Raw genomic sequence first — 17427 nt, 5'->3', positions numbered from 1 at the left:
ATCCCCATGCCTGGCATATAACGTGCCCTAGAAAATGCCCTATTAAGTTATTAGCCTCACGAATCCCTATGTTTCTAATAGGGCAGGTGACTGCATTCTTGCTGGCTCTTAGAATGCCACCAGGGACTGGTCCAAGGAGGCCAGCGTGGCTGTCGTTTGGGCACATAATGCCTGAGAGAGCCGGGGGGAAAGGGTGGGTGAATTGGAGCCAGGCTGGGGAGGCCTTGAACCCCAAGGTTGTGGGAGCTCAGCCATGACCCTGCGGCAATGCGGAGCCCTAGGAGGTGTTAGAGTCCAGGAGTGATAGACACGGAGCTGTCTTCCAGGGACTTAACTGTCACCTTGAGGCAGACAAAGAGGGCCAGAGAGGAGGTGATGAGGGCTGCGCTTGGGGTGTGATGAAAAGGGGGAGGGGTCTGGAAAGAACCCAGGGGACAGAGGATGAGTCAGCGCTGGAGCTTTTGACCTGCAGACACGGAGGGTAGATAAGGGCGGCCCAAAGCCAGCCTCCCCATTGTACAGATGAGGAAACAGAGGCCAGGAGAGAGGAGAGCCAGGCCCAGAACCCATTCCTCAGATGCCCTGGCAGGGCTCTCCCTTTCATTCCATGGGTTGGGTTTCCCTCTCCCCTGACTGGTTTATATACACCCAGAGAGGTGCAGGAACAAGCCCAAGATCACACAGCAGATCCTGTCTTTCCACAGCACCAGGGAGCCTTGCCCTGTTGTATGTATGTATTTATTTATTTATTTTTGCTTTTTAGGGCTGCACCTGCAGCATATGGAAGTTCCCAGGTGAGGGGTCGAATAGGAGCCACAGCTACTGGCCTATGCCACTGCCCACAGCGACGCTAGATCTGAGCCATGTCTGTGACCTACAGCATAGCTCACAGCAATGCCAGTCCCCCGACCCACTGAGCAAGGCCAGGGCTCGAACCTGCGTTCTCATGGATCCTAGTTGGGTTCGTTAACACTGAGCCACACTGGGAACGCCTCTCCCTGTTGTTCTAAACGTTTGTGGGTTGACTCCACCCCAGGGAGGGTCAGGGGTGAGGGAGGGGGCCTGTGACAGACCCAGGGCCCTGAGTCACACATTGCTGGGGCTGGAAAGGACCAGCATTCCGTGAACAAGGGTCTCTGATTCAAACAGTTCCCGAATTTGCCAGAGTATCCCCCCTGCCTCCCCTCAGAAACTGTCAATGTTAGGAAGTTTCAATTTTCTGCCAACAGCCCCCGGCCTTGTGTACTGGATCGGGAGTTGAGGGGGGCCGACATCCGGGGGGGGGTGTCCCTCTGCAGAGCTGATGGTTGGGCTGGCAGGTGGCAGCTGTTGGAGGGAAAGGCCTCCCTGCCCCCCTTCCACCTCCTTACCACTTTGCTGCTGTTTTGCTGCTTGGATCAAAAGCCATCGCCTCGTGCTGTCATAGGGAGGTTAAGGGCTGGGTCCTGAAGTCTGGCTGTGTGATTTGAATCCTCGCTCTGCTGGTTGTGCCACTGAAGGGGAGTTATCTTAACGTCTCTGTGCCTCAGTCTCCTCATGTGTGAAGTGGGGTTAGTGATAGTCCCAGTGATCACAAGTTCTAAATGAGACGGTGAATGACACGCACGCAGCGCGTTGCCTGGTTCTTAGGATCGGTGGCTGCTGATTTGGAACATCTGCTGCGGGTCAGGGGCCAAGGACATTGCCACGTGCCAGACCCAGCTGGGTCAGGCTCTGAGGTGTGGGCTCCATTTGTCCCCCCACGTCTATCCCCCCCATGGGGGTACCTATGTCCTTTATGCCCAAGTGTTTGAAACCTCAAGAGGATGTGACCTGACCTCATCCAAGTGGCAGAAGCTGTGAGCCATTCTCTACGTTAGCAGGGCTACTCTCGCTATGGCCAAGTGAGGTTCTGCCAGACCACCCAGGTCCTGCCGTCCCCGCCGAAGGGATCCTCCTAATTCCAGCCTCCTCCCCTTCCCCCAGAGCCCTCAAACCTCTCTACCGCCCCAGGTGCTTTTCCGCCCTGTGGACAGCGGCAGGACCGGTATGTAAATATCTGTGCAAATCCCCTGGCCTTAGATTGCCAACCCTCCGGGAAGGCAGAGTCATCTCTGGGACCCCCACTTGCCAGCCATGGGACCCCAGGGCAGGGTGATCTGCTCCCTGCTCTTCCTGCTGCGGGCCCTGGCTGAGAACTCGGAGTTCTACCTGCCTGGGGATTACCTCCTGGGTGGCCTCTTCACCCTCCATGCCAACATGAAGGGCATCGTCCATCTCAACTTCCTGCAGGTGCCCAAGTGCAAGGAGTGAGTCTCCAGTGTGAGGCTGGAAGTGGCGGTGGAGGTGGGGTGGGAGGCGGGCTGGTCCTGTGGTCCCGGGGAGCCCAGGTCAGGACCAAAGGGTCAGAAAGCCTCACCTCATTCACCAAACCCCCATCCTGGATGTGCCCCACTGGCTCCCAGGGAGACCCCACAGAGTCCGTGTTATCAAACTCTTGCAATTGCGTTCTGAAACTCTGAGACCCGGTTTTTCCAATGTCACATCTCTTAATAAAGAGTCATAGGATGTCTGAGCCTAGAGGGGTCTTAGAGAACATCAAAACCACCCCCACTTGCCCTCCCAATGGGTCCATGCCAGGGCTCAGGTGTAATACCTTTGAGGGACAGTCTGTGATTTTTCTGTAGCAGGTTCTCAGACTGGAAGGAGGGTTTGCATTTTCCCAGGGCTGTGGTTGGGTGGGCAGGGGTGTTTTTAGGACGGGGGGGGGGAGGTTTCCTTCTGTACCCTCTTCCTTGTGAGCCCCTTAGGGGGCAGCATCTTTCAGAGATAGAGTGGGCCACCTGCGTGCAAGCCTGGAGGCCAGGATGCTGGAGCCAGCCTGGGATTATAAAAATCTGGGAAAGAGGGAGAGAGGAGGAAGAGTGCGAAGGTGATTAAAGTCTGACTCTGAGAAACACACCATTTATATGATGTTGGGGAAGATTACATGCTGGCCTGAGAATGGAGAGGGCGATGGTGCCAGGGATGGTGCTAAGCATGACGTTGGATATCTTGATGCTTGTGGTGACGGTGGAGAGTCCAGTGACGTGATGGTGGTGATAGAGTGATCGTGGTGATGCTGCTCGTGTTGATAGCAGTCATACTGATGACAGTGAAGATGGTGATGGTGGTGGTGGTCATGCGATAGTGACGGAGGTAGTGCTGGTGGTAATGGCAGTGACGGTGAAGGTGGTGGTGGTAGTGATATTGGGAATGGTGCTGATATGGTGATGGTGGTGATATGTGCTGACTGTGGTGATGGTGGTGGTGCTGGTGGTGCTGGTGCTGGTAGTGATGGTGGTGATAGTGGAGGTGGAGGTGGTGGTGGTAGTGATACTGGTAATGGTGGTGGTGGTGACAGCAGGGATGGTGGTGTGGTGACGAGGGTGCTGATGATGGTAGTGGTATTGATGACGATGGCCACAGACATGGGGTGACCGCGATGGCCTTGGTGGTGCCATCAGGCATAGAAACAGCAGGCGCTGATGGTCACAGTGGCAGGAGTGGTGATGGAGGTTACGGGGTCACACTGGTGGACACCTATAGGGTGATGGGCGTGATGATAGGGGTGACAGATGGGATAGCGATAGATCATAGGGATGGAACCCCTGGTGGCAGTGGTAGTGACAGATGGTGGTCACGGAGATCAGAGCACCAGAGGTGGCCATGGGCGTGATGGTGATCTTAGAGCTGTGATAGTGTGAAAACGATGTGGTGAAGATGCCAGAAACTTCTGGAGTGGTTCTTGGGTGAAGCCTTGGCTTTGCTATCGCAGGCTGGAGGGACAAGCTGTCTTCCCGCCTCCCTGCCCCTCTGCACTCTGGACCCGGTGCTCACTCCACCTCCGCTCCCCGCCCCCCGCCCCCCCACCCCTGTGGCCCCACCAGGTACGAGATGAAGATGCTGGGCTACAACCTCATGCAGGCCATGCGCTTTGCGGTGGAGGAGATCAACAATGACAGCAGCCTGCTGCCGGGCGTGCTGCTGGGCTACGAGATGGTGGACACCTGCTACATGTCCAACAACGTCCAGCCCGTGCTCTACTTCCTGTCACAGGACGACTACTTCTTGCCCATCCAGGACGACTACAGCCACTACCTGCCCCGCGTGGTGGCCGTCATTGGTCCTGACAACTCCGAGGCCACCATGACCGTGGCCCACTTCCTCTCCCTCTTCCTCCTTCCCCAGGTGAGCATCCCCCCACCCCGGAGCCCTGGGAAAAGGAGCTGGGGAGGGGGGCAGCCAAGTGCTCGTCCAGAGGGCTCACCATATCCACCAGTCCTGGAGTGGGGTGGATGGAGGAGCTGAAGCAAGGTCAGAGCATCCACCCTCGTCCTGCCAAGCCAGCCAACCTATCGGTTACGCGCTCAGGCTTTGGAGGCAGACAGACCTGGGTGTGCATCTTGCCATGGCGAGACCTCGAGCCCATCTCTTCACTCTCCCGAGCCTCGGTTTTCCCGTCTTAAAATGGAATGATAAGCGGTCCATCCTTGAACTGCCTGAAGATTAAAGTGTTCAATCAACGTAAGAGTTTCTAGTGCAAAGTTGCTAGTCAGTAATGTCACTGTTCTGGGAATGTATCTTGCGTGAGAATGAAAACACAGAAAGCACTCAGTATTATCCTGTATAGTTGCCCAGCACAGCATCTGCCCCACAGCAAGTCCTCAAAAAAGTGCTATAGTATTTCTACTGCTATTCTTTTTTTTTTTTAAGATGCTTTTCTTTCTTTCTTTTTCTTTCTTTCTTTCCTTCCTTCCTTCCTTCTTTCTTTCTAAGGAAATATTTTATTTCTTTATTTTTTTTCTTTTTTTGCCTTTTCTAGGGCCGCTCCCGCAGCATATGGAGGTTCCCGGGCTAGGGGTCAAATGGGAGCTGTAGCCGCCGGCCTACACCAGAGCCACAGCAACGCCAGATCCGAGCAGCGTCTGCAACCTACACGACAGCTCACGCCAATGCCGGATCTTTAACCCACTGAGCGAGGCCAGGGACCGAACCCGCAACCTCATGGTTCCTAGTCGGATTCGTTAACCACTGCGCCACAACGGGAACGCATCTACTGCTATTCTATTATCATCAACGTGATTGAAAGGGGATAGGCTGGAACGGGCATAAACATCTGTTCATTAAAGAGCAGCTAGCACAAGACTTGGTGCACTAGTCTTTGTAACTACAGGTAAATTACAAATACTGTAAATTTTGTTGTTGTTTATTATATCAGGCACCAAGGATCTAACTTGTAATAGGTGCTCAATAAATGTATGTGTACATTTTATATATATATATATACACACACACATATATATATGTGTATATATATATGTTTTTTTTTGTGCCCGAGCCAGTGGCATGTGGAATTTCCCAGGCCAGGGATCGAACCTGAGCCACAGCAGTAACCCAAGCCACTGCAGTGACAATGCCAGATCCTGAACCCTGTGCTACTAGAGAACTCCCTAAGTGTTAATATTCTTCTGTGAAGTGTCTAGTCCAGGACTGAGCTCATTCTTTCATTCCTTTAACAAACATTTGTTGAGCACCAACTATGTCAGGCACAGTTGTTGGTGCGGAGGATTCAGCAGGTAAAACAGAAATTCGCCCTCATATAGCCTATCTTCTAGTGAGGCCAGACAGACGATCCATGTAAAAGAGTATGTGATATAGAATGAATGGGAGAAAGAAGGTGATGGAGGAAAGCCCAGCAGGTGCAGGGAAGTGGAGCCCATGGGGCAGGAGGAGTGGGTACCAGGAGATGGGACAGAGACTTGAGGAGGGTGCAGGAGGGAGGGAGCTCTGTGGGCATCTAGGAGAGGAGGATGCAGGACGAGGCATCAGCAAATGCCGAGGCCGGGAGGTGCCTGGACTGTTGGTGGAACTGGATGAGCGGAATCGGGACTAGTGGGAGAGAAGGAGGACATTTAATCAGAGTGGTGAGGGCTGGCGCCAATGATGGAGCCCCTTAAGGACCACTGAAGGACTCTGACTTTTCCTGCGTGACATTAGCAGCTGTGGGAGGGCTTTTTAAGATTTTATGTTATTGGGAGTTCCCGTCGTGGCGCAGTGGTTAATGAATCCGACTAGGAACCATGAGGTTGCGGGTTCAATCCCTAGCCTTGCTCAGTGGGTTAAGGATCCGGCGTTGCCGTGAGCTGTGGTGTAGTCTGCAGACACAGCTCGGATCCTGCGTTGCTGTGGCTCTGGCATAGACCCGTGGCTACAGCTCCGATTCGACCCCTAGCCTGGGAACCTCCATATGCCTCGGAAGCGGCCCTAGAAAAGGCAAAAAGAGAAAAAAAAAAGATTTTATGTTATTGAAGTACAGTTGATTTACAATGTTGTGTTGATTTCTGCTGTACAGCAAAGTGATCCAGTTATACACATAAATGTGTATATTCTTTTTCATATTCTCTTCCGTGATGATTTATCACAGGATATTGAATATAGTTCCCTATGCTATACAATAGGATCTATCCATTTATCCATTCTTTTTTTTTTTTTTTTTTTTTAGAGCCGCACCTGTGACATATGGAGGTTCCCAGGCTAGGGGTAGATTTGGAGTTGTAGCCACTGTCCTACACCACAGCCACAGCAACGCCAGATCCAAGCTGCCTCTGTGACCTATACCACAGCTCACGGCAATGCCGGGTCCTTAACCCACCAAGTGAGGCCAGGGACCAAACCTGCGTCCTCATGGATACTAGTCAGATTCATTTCCTATCCATTCTATATATAATAGTTTGCATCTGCTAATCCTAAACTCTCAATCCATCCCTCCCCTCTCCCCCTCCTCCTTGGCAACCACAGGTCTGTTCTCTATGACTATGCATCTGTTTCTGTTTGTAGATATGTTCCTTTGTGTTATATTTTAGATTCCACCCAGAAATGATATCATAGAATATTTTTCTTTCTCTTTCTGACTTACTTCCCTCAGTATGATCATCTGTAAATCCATCTACGTTGCAGCAAATGGCATTATTTCATTCCTTTTTTAGGGCTGAGTGGTATTCTATTGTATATAGTACCATGTCTTCTTTATCCATTCCTCTGTCAGTGGACATTTAGGTGGTTTCCACGTCTTAGCTATTGTGCATAATGCTGCTATGAACACAGGGGTGCATATTTCTTTTTGAATTATAGTTTTGTCTGGGTATATTTTGTCCAGCAGTGAGATTGCCGGATCACATGGCAACTCTACTTTTGGTTTTTTGAGGAACTTTCATAGGGTTCTTCATCGTGGCTGCACTGATTCATATTCCCACCAATAGTGTAAGAGGGTTCCCTTTTACGTTGGGGTGTTTTAAGCAGAGAAGTGATGTGACTGGTGTGTGTATGTGAGCAGGGTTGCCCTGGAGGCCCCCTTAAGTACAGATTGTAGAAGGGAGGGGAAGAGGATATGGTGGCAACTTACAACGGGAATAATGGTGGCTGGACTAGGATGGCTTGGGCAGGTGGTATAGACACGGGAGAGACACATTTTGAAGGTAGATCCAATGGGATTTGCTAATGGATTGAGTGTGGCACATTTGGGGGAGATGAACCAAGGAGGCCTACAGTTTTTGGCCTTAGCAACTGGAAGGACAGAGTCACTATCAATGAAGATGGAGGAGATTGTGGGTGAAGCAGATTCAGGGGAGACAGGAGTTCAGTTTTGCCTGCGTTACATTAGAGATGTCAGGTAGGCAGTTGCAAATAGGAGTCAGAAGTTTAAGAGAGGTCCAGGCCAGGGCTCCTGGGATTGTCGGCAGGAAGTGGAATTTAAATCAGGAGCCTGGGAGTTCCCGTCATGGCACAGTGGAAATGAATCTGACTAGGAACCATGAGGTTGCAGGTTCAATCCCTGGCCTCGATCAGTGGGTTGAGGATCCGGCATTGCCACGAGCTGTGGTGTAGGTCACAGGCATGGCTTGGATCTGGCATTGCTGCGGCTCTGGTGTAGGCTGGCAGCTATAGCTCTGATTGGACCCCTGGCCTGGGAACCTCCATATGCTGTGGGTACTGCCCTAAAAAGACAAAAGACAAAATAAATAAATAAATAAATAAATAAATAAATAAAGCCAGGAGCTTGGGAGTTCCCTTTGTGGTGCAGTGGAAACGAATCCAACTAGGAACCATGAAGTTGCAGCTTTTTTGATCCCTGGCCTCACTCAGTGGGTTTAGTGTTGCTGTGAACTGTGATGCAGGTTCGCAGATGTGGCTCAGATCTTGCGTGGCTGTGGTGTAGGCTGGCAACTATAGCTCCAATTGGACCCCTAGCCTGGGAACTTCCATATGCCAAGGGTGTAGCCCTAAAAAAAAAAAAAGCCAGGATCCTGAATGGGATCACCAAGGGAGGGGGAGAGCAGATAGAGAAGAAACAAGGCCTGAAGGCTGAGCCCCAGGGTCCTCTAAGGTCAAGAGATCAGAGAAGAAAGAAGGAGATGGAGCAACCAGCGAGTGGGGAAGGAAACGGAGGCTGTGCCATCCCAGAGGCTGAGGCAGGAAATGTGACTAATGTGAGGGTGACGGTGAGAAGGAAAGGACCCTGCGCAGGGATGCGCAGGGATACGCAGGAGGCACCCAATCAGTGTTACTGCAACTTGGCGCACAGTAGGTGCTTGGTACGTGTTACGACAAGGAGAATCCTGACGATGCTAATGTAAAGCGCCTAACTGAGGGCCTGGCACGTGATGGATTCTCGCGAAATGTTACTACCATAATGACCATCGGGAGTTCCCATTGTGGCTCAGTGGGTTAAGAACCTGGCGTTGTCTCCGTGAGGATGCAGGTTTAATCCCTGGCGTCACTCAGTGGGTTAAGGATCTGGCGTTGCTGCAAGCTGCAGCAGAGCTCGCAAATGCGCCTGGGATCTGGTGTTGCTATGGCTGTGGCCTGGGCCTCAGCTTCAGTTCCGATTCCACCCCTATCCCCGGGAGCTTCCGTATGCTGTGGGCGCAGCTGTAAAAAGAAAAAGAAGAGACACAGAGAGAGCACTGTGGGCTCCCCAAATGCCACCGGGGTGAGGAGAGCAAGTGGAACTGCCCTGAGTAGGGGGGAGGGCTCTGAGGCTCTTGCTAATGTCCATGGCCCCTCCCCTCTGGCAGATCAGCTACAGTGCCATCAGTGAGGACCTCAGCAACAAGCTGCATTTCCCGGGGGTGCTGCGCACGGTGCCAGGTGCAGATCACCAGATCGAGGCCATGGTGCAGCTAATGCTGTACTTCCGCTGGAACTGGATCATCGTGCTGATGAGCAGCGACGATTACGGCCGCGACAACAGCCGGCTGCTCAGCCAACGCCTGGCGCACCATGACATCTGCATCGCCTTCCAGGAGACCCTGCCCATGACGCAGCCCAACCGGAATATGACGCAGCTGGAGCGCGAGCGCCTGGAGGCCATCGTGGGCAAGCTGCGGCGGAGCACCGCGCGCGTGGTGGTCGTGTTCTCCCCAGACCTGTCCCTGTACAACTTCTTCCGCGAGGTGCTGCGCCAGAACTTCACCGGCACCGTGTGGATCGCGTCCGAGTCCTGGGCCATCGACCTCGTCCTGCACAATGTCACCGAGCTGCAGCGCACGGGCACCTTCCTGGGCATCGCCACCCAGGCTGTGTCTGTCCCGGGCTTCAGCGAGTTCCGCGTGCGCCGCTCTCAGGGTGTGCGGCCCGCGCTCAACAGGAGCAGCCAGGGGGCCACCTGCAATCAGGAATGTGACTCCTGCATGAACACCACCGAGTCCTTCAACACCATGCTCACGCTCTCGGGCGAGCGCACGGTCTTCAGCGTGTACTCCGCAGTCTACGTGGTGGCCCACGCGCTCCACAACCTCCTGGGCTGCAACCAGATCAGCTGCCGAAAGGAGGTGGTGTATCCTTGGCAGGTGAGGCCCCGCGCATGGAAACATGGCCCCTCTGAGCAGGCACAGGCGTGGAGTCTGTGGTTGCCATGGAGACGGCCCAAGCCCTCTACTCTAGCCTCCCCTTCCTTTGGTGGGTTTTGGGCCAACAGGTTGGGGAGGCCATGGGACACGCCCTGCCTCCAGACACATAGGAATCCTTCCTGGTGACCAAACAAAATTCCTTTTAAAAAAATTAGTTTAGGGAGTTCCTGTCGTGGCTCAGCAAATTGAACCCAACTGGGATCCATGAGGATGTGGATTGGATCCCCTGCCTGGCTCAGTGAGTTAAGGATCCAGGCATTGCCATGAGCTGTGTGGTAGGTTGAAGACTGGGTTCAAATCCTGTTGCTGTGGCTGTGGTATAGGCCTGCCGCTGTAGCTCAGATTCGATGCCTAGCCTGGGAACTTTCTTATGCTGTGGTTGCAGCCCTAAAACGAAAAGTAAATAAATAAACAGTTTAATCATCAGCATTCAAGAGCATCTGTCCTCGGAAGTTTGGCTGAAATTCCCTGGAAAGAAGCCTCGCAGGCAGCGGGAGTCCCAGTTCTCAGCATGGAGGCCCTGGGATGGGCCTGTGTGCTCCCATCAGCTCTCAGATTTATGGATCTTCTCCCTGCCCCAGTTCTGCATCACTTTAACTCAGACCTGAAATTTGAATCTGTGTTTTCCTGTTGTTTTTGTTGTTGTTGTTGTTTGTTTGTTTGTTTTGGCCTCACCATCATGTGGAAGTTCCTGGGCCAAGGATCGAACCTGAGCCACAGCAGTGACCTGAGTTATAGCAGTGACAACACCAGATCCTTAACCACTAGGCCACCAGGGAACTCCTGCATTTCCTGGTTTACACACACACACACACACACACACACACACACTCTACCATGAAGCCTTTGGAAGGTGGAGAAGACTTTACTGATGATCTGGAGGAGCAGAGGGGACATACGACAGAGATGTACATTTTCTACCTGCTGCCAGGCAGCTCTGCTTAAACAGTTCACTGTTTTTTTTCAGAGTTTGGAGGCAGCTTTCCCCTCTGTGGCTCAGTATCCCGTCTTTATCCTCCCCTTGCCTCCCTTAGGCATTTCCCATACAGCCCACCTCTTAGGAGGCAGGTGGTGGTGAACGGAGCAGAGCTTTGGAATCAGACAGACATGGGTTTGAGTTCTGCCACCATTAGCTGTGCAACTTTGGGCCAGTTATTTAATCGCTCTGAGCCTCAGTGTTCTCATCTATTAAATAGAAGGAATAACACATATGCTGCTGAGTTGCTGCGAGGATGGACTGTGATGTATGCGCATTCCTGGTGCAGAGTGGAGGCTGAGCATCTCTGCCTCCATTTCTGACCCCAGGGTCTGGCCTGAGAGAGGAGGATGGGGCTTGGGGACAGAGCCACTGCTGGAGGTGGGGGTGGGGCTACATGAGGAAGGGGAACCAAGGCTCAGATCCGTAAAGGGAGAATCGTAGGGAAAATGCTTCCTGGTTCCATACCTTGAACCCCTGGAATCCCAGGTTGCTCAGCCCAGTTTGGCCAGGTGACTGCAGGGGGGGTCACGTAGACCCCAGCACCAGCTCGCCAGGGGGCACCACCATCCTGATCCCTATCCTCAGGCGACTTCTGGGGTGGAGGCTCCCTCCTCTCAGCTCCCAGGACCATTGGTCTCAGACCCACCAAGCTGTGCATATCCAAAAGGCTTCTAGAACCAGGACCTCCCTCTCCTGGCAGGGCAGGGAGAAGGCTGGGGATCAGCTCTCTTGGCTATTCATCTGTCAGTTCTTGAGGTGAGGTGAGCTCTGGGCCCCCAAGGTGGAGTTCAATAGACGCTCTCATTTATGGAGGCATGCTCTAGGAGCCTGACTGATGGGATCTCTAAGCTGGAAGCCCTTTGTGGATCAGCCCAGAGAGGTTCAGTGACTAGCCCAAAGTCACACAGCACATCGAGGACAGAGCTAGGACTGGAATTCAGGCCAAAGGACGTCCAGTCCAAAGCATGTTCTAGTTCATACCGGCTTCCATATAGTCAGAATGATGGGGAATGGGGTGGGAAGAGAGTAAAAAAAAAGAGGGTTGGCTCTAAAGTGTGGGATGGAACAGGGCCCCAGGGATTGAGTCCCAGAAGGATGCTTCAATGGGAGGTGAGTTCTGGCTGTTTACCAGGCACTGTGCTGAGCCGCTGACATAGATGGACTCCTTTACTGCATCAGAGCCCAGAAGATCAGGCTTCTGTTGCTCCCAACTTGCAAAAGAGGAATCTGGGGTTTATAGAGGTTAGGAGACAGGTCCAAGGCCTCCCAGCAGGGGGTAGCGCTGATGCCTAAACCCACATCTCTCTGGATCTAAAGCCAGAACTTTCGGCCACTGCCTCCAAACTGATACATTTTCAAAGTTTGGCCCCATTTTACAGACATGGTAATCAAGGCCCATAGGCTAGTAGCCTGTCTCTCAGGACCATGCTCTGATGCCAGCTCCACTTCCCTTCCCTCTGCTCCCTCCAGCTGCTTCCAGAGATTCGGAAGGTCAACTTCACCCTTCTGGGCCACCAGATCTCCTTCAACCAGCAGGGGGACATGTCCATACAACTGGAGGTCATCCAGTGGCTGTGGGACCTGAGGCAGAACCCTTTCCAGAGTGTCGCCTCCTACTACCCATTGAAGCGGAAGCTGAAGCGCATCCGAGACATCTCCTGGCACACCCCCAACAATACGGTCAGCTCTCTGAGGGGTGGGGGGCTGGGCCTGGAGGCTGGGAGTCGGGGCTCATGCTGGGGTGGCAAGGGCCCTTTGATCTGGGAATTCCTGATGGGGCGCCGGCCGGGTCTCTGTTTGTGGGGGTGCTGCCTGGGGTCCCTGATGGAGAACCGTTCATCCCCCAGGATGGCAGGCAGCCCCTCAGCTACTGCTAGTCCATGGCACTCACCTTTCCTTTCTTGACCTTTTTTGTTTTTTCCCCCGATCTTTTTTGCTATTTCTTGGGCCGCTCTCTCGGCATATGGAGGTTCCCAGGCTAGGGGTCTAATCAGAGCTGTAGCCGCCGGCCTACACCAGAGCCACAGCAACGCGGGATCCGAGCTGCGTCTGCAACCTACACCACAGCTCATGGCAACGCCGGATCCTTAACCCACTGAGCAGGGGCGAGGATCAAACCCGCAACCTCATGGTTCCTAGTCGGATTCGTTAACCACTGTGCCACAACGGGAACTCCTTTCTTGACCTTCTTGTTCGCTGGCCTGAGACCCCCTCAATGACCAGGTGGTAACCACAGAGCCCTGTTGTGTCTGCTGATGGGAGTTGCCCCCTTTGGAGACCAGAACCTCTATTCTAGCAGATTTGTAAGATGGGGGAGGGGGGGAAGAAGCTCCAGTTTTCAATGGGTCCTTGGGAAGAGTGGTGATTGTGGCCAATCCTTTTTCCACACTGCGGTTATTGAACTCACGTAGTCTATCTTTTTTTTTTTTTCTTGCTTGGGGCTGCAGCATTCAGAAGTTTCTGGGCCAGGGATTGAACCTGAGCCACAGCAGCGACCAGAGCTGCTGCAGTAACAAGGTGGATCCTTAACCTGCTGAGCCACCAGGGAACTCTGGACACACATATTCAAGAATGATCAAGTTCCATGTGGTTTGTGTCATGACAGAGACTAGAATAGTAAACTTAACTCTGCTGCAAGTAGTGAATGTGAGTGAATTGACATCTTTCTTTTTTTTCTTTTTCTTTTTGCTTTTTAGAGCCTCATCTGTGGCATAAAGAGGTTCCCTGGCTAGGGGTCGAATTGGAGCTATAGTTGTCAGCCTACACCACGGCCACAGCATCGTGGGATCTGAGCCACGTCTGCTACCTACACCACAGCTCACAGCAATGCCGGATCCTTAACCCACTGAGCGAGCCAGGGATCGAACCGGCATCTTCATGGATGCTAGTCAGGTTCGCTAACACTGCACCACGATGAGAGCTCCTCCTTCCTTTTTAAGACTGAATAATATTCCATTGCATGTATATCTCACATTTTGCTTCTCCATTCATCCATAAATGAACCCTTGGTTTGTTTCCACATTTCAGCTATTGCGAATTAATACTGCTATGAACAAGAGCGTACAAATATCTCTTCAAGACTCTGCTTACGTTTCTTTGAGGATATATCCAGAAATGTAATCACTGGATTATATAGTAATTCTATTTTTAGCTTTTTGAGGAACTGCCATGTTTCCACGGTGGCTGTACCAGTTTACATTCCCAGCAGCGCACCCACCGAAGTCCGCTGTTTCAGTTTCTCGATATCCTCACCAATACCTGTTATTTTCTGGCTTTTTGATAGTCGCCATCTAAATGCGAGTGAAGTGGTCTCTCATTGGGGTTGAGATGTGTTCTTTCCTAATCATGTCTGATATTGAGCATCTTCTTATGATCTTATTAACCATTTGTATATCTTCTTGGGACAAATGTGTATTCAAGTCTTTTTTTTTTTCATTTTCATTTTTATTATTTATTTATTTTTAGGGCCGCACCCACCGCATATGGACGTTCCTAGGCTAGGGGGCACATCGGAGCGGCACACGGAAGCCACAGCAACTCTAGATCCAAGTCATGTCTGTGACCTACACGGCAGTTCATGGCAATGCCGGATCCTTAACCCACTGATCGAGGCCAGAGATCGCACCTGCATCCTCATGGTTACCAGGAGGGTTCGTTACTGCTGAGCCATGACAGGAAGTCCTGAGTCCAGTTCTAGGGACCATCCCAGCACCGTGCTCCCTCCCAGAGAGGGGCCAGTTTCCCTCGCCCGAGCATCCTGCTGGGATGAGCTGGGGAGAGAAGAGAGGCCCCCAGAGTGTGGGAATGAGGACTCAGGGTCTTTTGCCCTCCTCCCTCCAGGTCCCTGTGTCTATGTGTTCCAAAGACTGCCAGCCTGGGCAAAAGAAGAAGCCAGTGGGCACCCACCCCTGCTGCTTTGAGTGCATTGACTGTCTCCCTGGCACCTTCCTCAACCGAACTGCAGGTACAATTCACAGACCCACATGCTTGCCCTGCCCCTGCCCTGCCCTGGGAGCGTCTCCTGTGCCCTTCACCTTGGGCAGCATCTCTGGGGTCTTCCCCAGGGGACATAAGTGTCCAAAGGCCAGGGACCATGTATTTCCCACCAGCAGGTGAGGGCTTGGGAGGAAGGAATTATAGTTGTTAGGGCTCTGAGTCAAGGAAACCTCCATTCAGATCCGGCCTCGGTCACTTCCTGGCCTGATGACTTTTCCTGGCTGAGCCTCAGTTTCCTCATCTGGGAGATGGGGTTGCTGTGAGGAGCTGAAGAGCCGGTGGGTGGCAGGGACTCTGTGAGCGCTGGCTATGACGGCAGGGGTTGCCCTTAGCTCCCCCTCCCACTGGGACCTGGCCCGGAGGAGGCCTGGAGGAGGCTGACAAGGTGGCTTCGGCGGACGGGACTTGCTGTGGGCTCTTGCAGATGAATATGAATGCCAGCCCTGCCTGAGTTACCAGTGGTCCCACAAGAATGACACCTCCTGCTTCAAGAGGCGCCTGGCCTTCCTCGAATGGCGTGAGGCACCCACCATCGTCGTGGCCATGCTGGCTGCCCTGGGCTTCCTCAGCACCCTGGCCATCGCCATCGTCTTCTGGAGGCACTTGCAGACGCCCATAGTTCGCTCGGCGGGGGGGCCCATGTGCTTCCTGATGCTGACGCCGCTGCTGATGGCCTACACGGTGACCCCCGTGTATGTAGGGCTGCCCACCGTCTCCACGTGCCTCTGCCGCCAGGCCTTCTTCACCATCTGCTTCACCATCTGCATCTCCTGTATCACGGTGCGCTCTTTCCAGATCGTCTGCATCTTCAAGATGGCCAGCCGCCTCCCGAGCGCCTACCGCTACTGGGTCCGCTACCACGGGCCTTATGTCTTCGTGGCATCCATCACGGTGCTCAAGGTGGTCATTGTGGGGAGCGGCATCCTGGCCACCACCCCCAACCCCACTGCCCGCGCTGACCCCGATGACCCCAGCATCATGATCCTGTCCTGCAGCCCCAACTACCACCAGGGACTGCTGATCAACACCAGCCTGGACCTGTTCCTCTCCGTGCTGGGCTTTGGCTTTGCCTACGTCGGCAAGGAGCTGCCCACCAACTACAACGAGGCCAAGTTCATCACCTTCTGCATGACCTTATACTTCACCTCCTCCGTCTTCCTCTGCACCTTCATGTCGGTCTACGAGGGGGTGCTGGTTACCATCCTGGACCTCTTGGTCACGGTGCTCAACCTCATGGGCATCAGCCTGGGCTACTTCGGCCCCAAGTGCTACATGATTCTCTTCTACCCGGAGCGCAACACGCAAGCTTACTTCAACAGCGTGATCCAGGGCTACACCATGAGGAGGGACTAGCCCTCCTATCAGCTGCCCAGTGGGACGAGGGCCTCAGCTCTGGGAGATGGAGGCCAGGGTGGGGGGTGAGAGTGAGTGGGGCTTGCTGGTCCAACTCCAGATGGATGCAGGGAAGCCACTGCTATTACCACCTCGCCCTGCTCTCTGGTGTCGCTCTGAGGTTCTCAGCATCCTTGGCTGTCTTTACCCAACCTAGTAATGAATGCCTAAAAACATCTGCCTTTTATTCCTTTCCCTCAAGCTATTTAGCTGGCCAGACACCGAATGCTAGAAAAACAACCCAAAGTGGCCCATGGGCCTCCAAGGACAAGAGTCCAGCTTGGCAGCCTACAGCCGCCATCTGGTGGTCACCATGGGTACCTGCAGGTTCTGGCTCCTGCGCTTCTGTTCAGGGTGAAGGGATGCTATGCGGGTGGACTGGGCTGGGGTTGGCGTGGGAAGATGTGAGCTCAAATAATGCTGCTCGGCCTCATTCACTAGTGTCCCATGTGTCCGAGGCTCGCCCCCCCAGATTTCCCCAGAGCACAAACCTCCAGCTTCTCTGCTGTCTCCGAGTATGACTGAGTGCATAAGGGCTCATGAATAAAGTTCACTTGGGTGAAACGAATGGGTTTTCTTCTTGATTCCCAGAGGTCCCCTGAGAATGAAGATGTGGCATCGGCGACTTTGGTTCCATCTCAGTATTGCCCCTTCTGAGCAGTTGTATTTGGGGCCGATTCTTTCCTGCCCCTGAGCCTCCATATCCCGGTCTCTAAAATGGGAACATCAAAGGATCAGAGATAATGGGTGTAGAGTGCATACAGTAGGTACTCAGTAAATGCCAACCACTGCACATCCACACGTCCTGGAACCATCAGGGACAAAATAAGGTTGTGTTTCCTTTCTGTACCCCAATGTCCATGGTCTATATTCCTGTCCGCAGTACTGGGTTTTATGGGAAACTAGCTTCTACCAGCAAGTTCTGAGTGTTGTTGTGGGGGTGTTTGAGCCTCAGGGGTGCTATGGAGTCACCGTCTGCCATGGCACTGCCACTGTAGCACTGCCAAACCTGGGAGAGCCCGCCCTGCTGGGTATGGTGGTGCCCATGTCAACCACCCCTGGTGGTGGCCTCCAGCGGCAGAAGGGCCCTGACCTTCCTGTCCGGGGATCAAACCTGGCCTTTGGTGCTCA

At 53.2% G+C, this 17427-nt stretch overlaps 1 protein-coding gene across 1 annotated transcript; it reads left to right on the top strand.

The window, feature by feature from the left end:
* Positions 1–2115: 2115 nt before the first annotated feature.
* TAS1R2 (taste 1 receptor member 2) lies at positions 2116–16316 on the top strand. The gene is made up of 6 exons (XM_047792127.1): positions 2116–2288; positions 3909–4209; positions 9096–9869; positions 12379–12588; positions 14749–14872; positions 15329–16316. Exons 1-6 carry the CDS (start codon positions 2116–2118, stop codon positions 16255–16257), a joined length of 2511 nt encoding a protein of 836 aa, XP_047648083.1. The 3' UTR covers positions 16258–16316.
* The last annotated feature ends 1111 nt before the right edge of the window (positions 16317–17427 follow it).

The sequence above is a fragment of the Phacochoerus africanus genome, chromosome 8 (genome assembly GCF_016906955.1).
Source record: "Phacochoerus africanus isolate WHEZ1 chromosome 8, ROS_Pafr_v1, whole genome shotgun sequence".
In the NCBI taxonomy this organism is placed as follows: Eukaryota; Metazoa; Chordata; class Mammalia; order Artiodactyla; family Suidae; genus Phacochoerus; species Phacochoerus africanus.
Note: the sequence above shows the minus strand (reverse complement) of the source record. Positions and strands in the feature narration are given on the sequence as shown.

Excerpts from the sequence above, each read along its gene's own strand:
- TAS1R2 (XM_047792127.1), top strand. The coding sequence starts at position 2,116 with ATGGGACCCCAGGGCAGGGTGATCTGCTCCCTGCTCTTCCTGCTGCGG. Across the intron at positions 2,289-3,908 it reads CAGGTGCCCAAGTGCAAGGA|GTACGAGATGAAGATGCTGG; the intron begins GTGAGTCTCCAG and ends TGGCCCCACCAG. Across the intron at positions 9,870-12,378 it reads AGGTGGTGTATCCTTGGCAG|CTGCTTCCAGAGATTCGGAA; the intron begins GTGAGGCCCCGC and ends TGCTCCCTCCAG.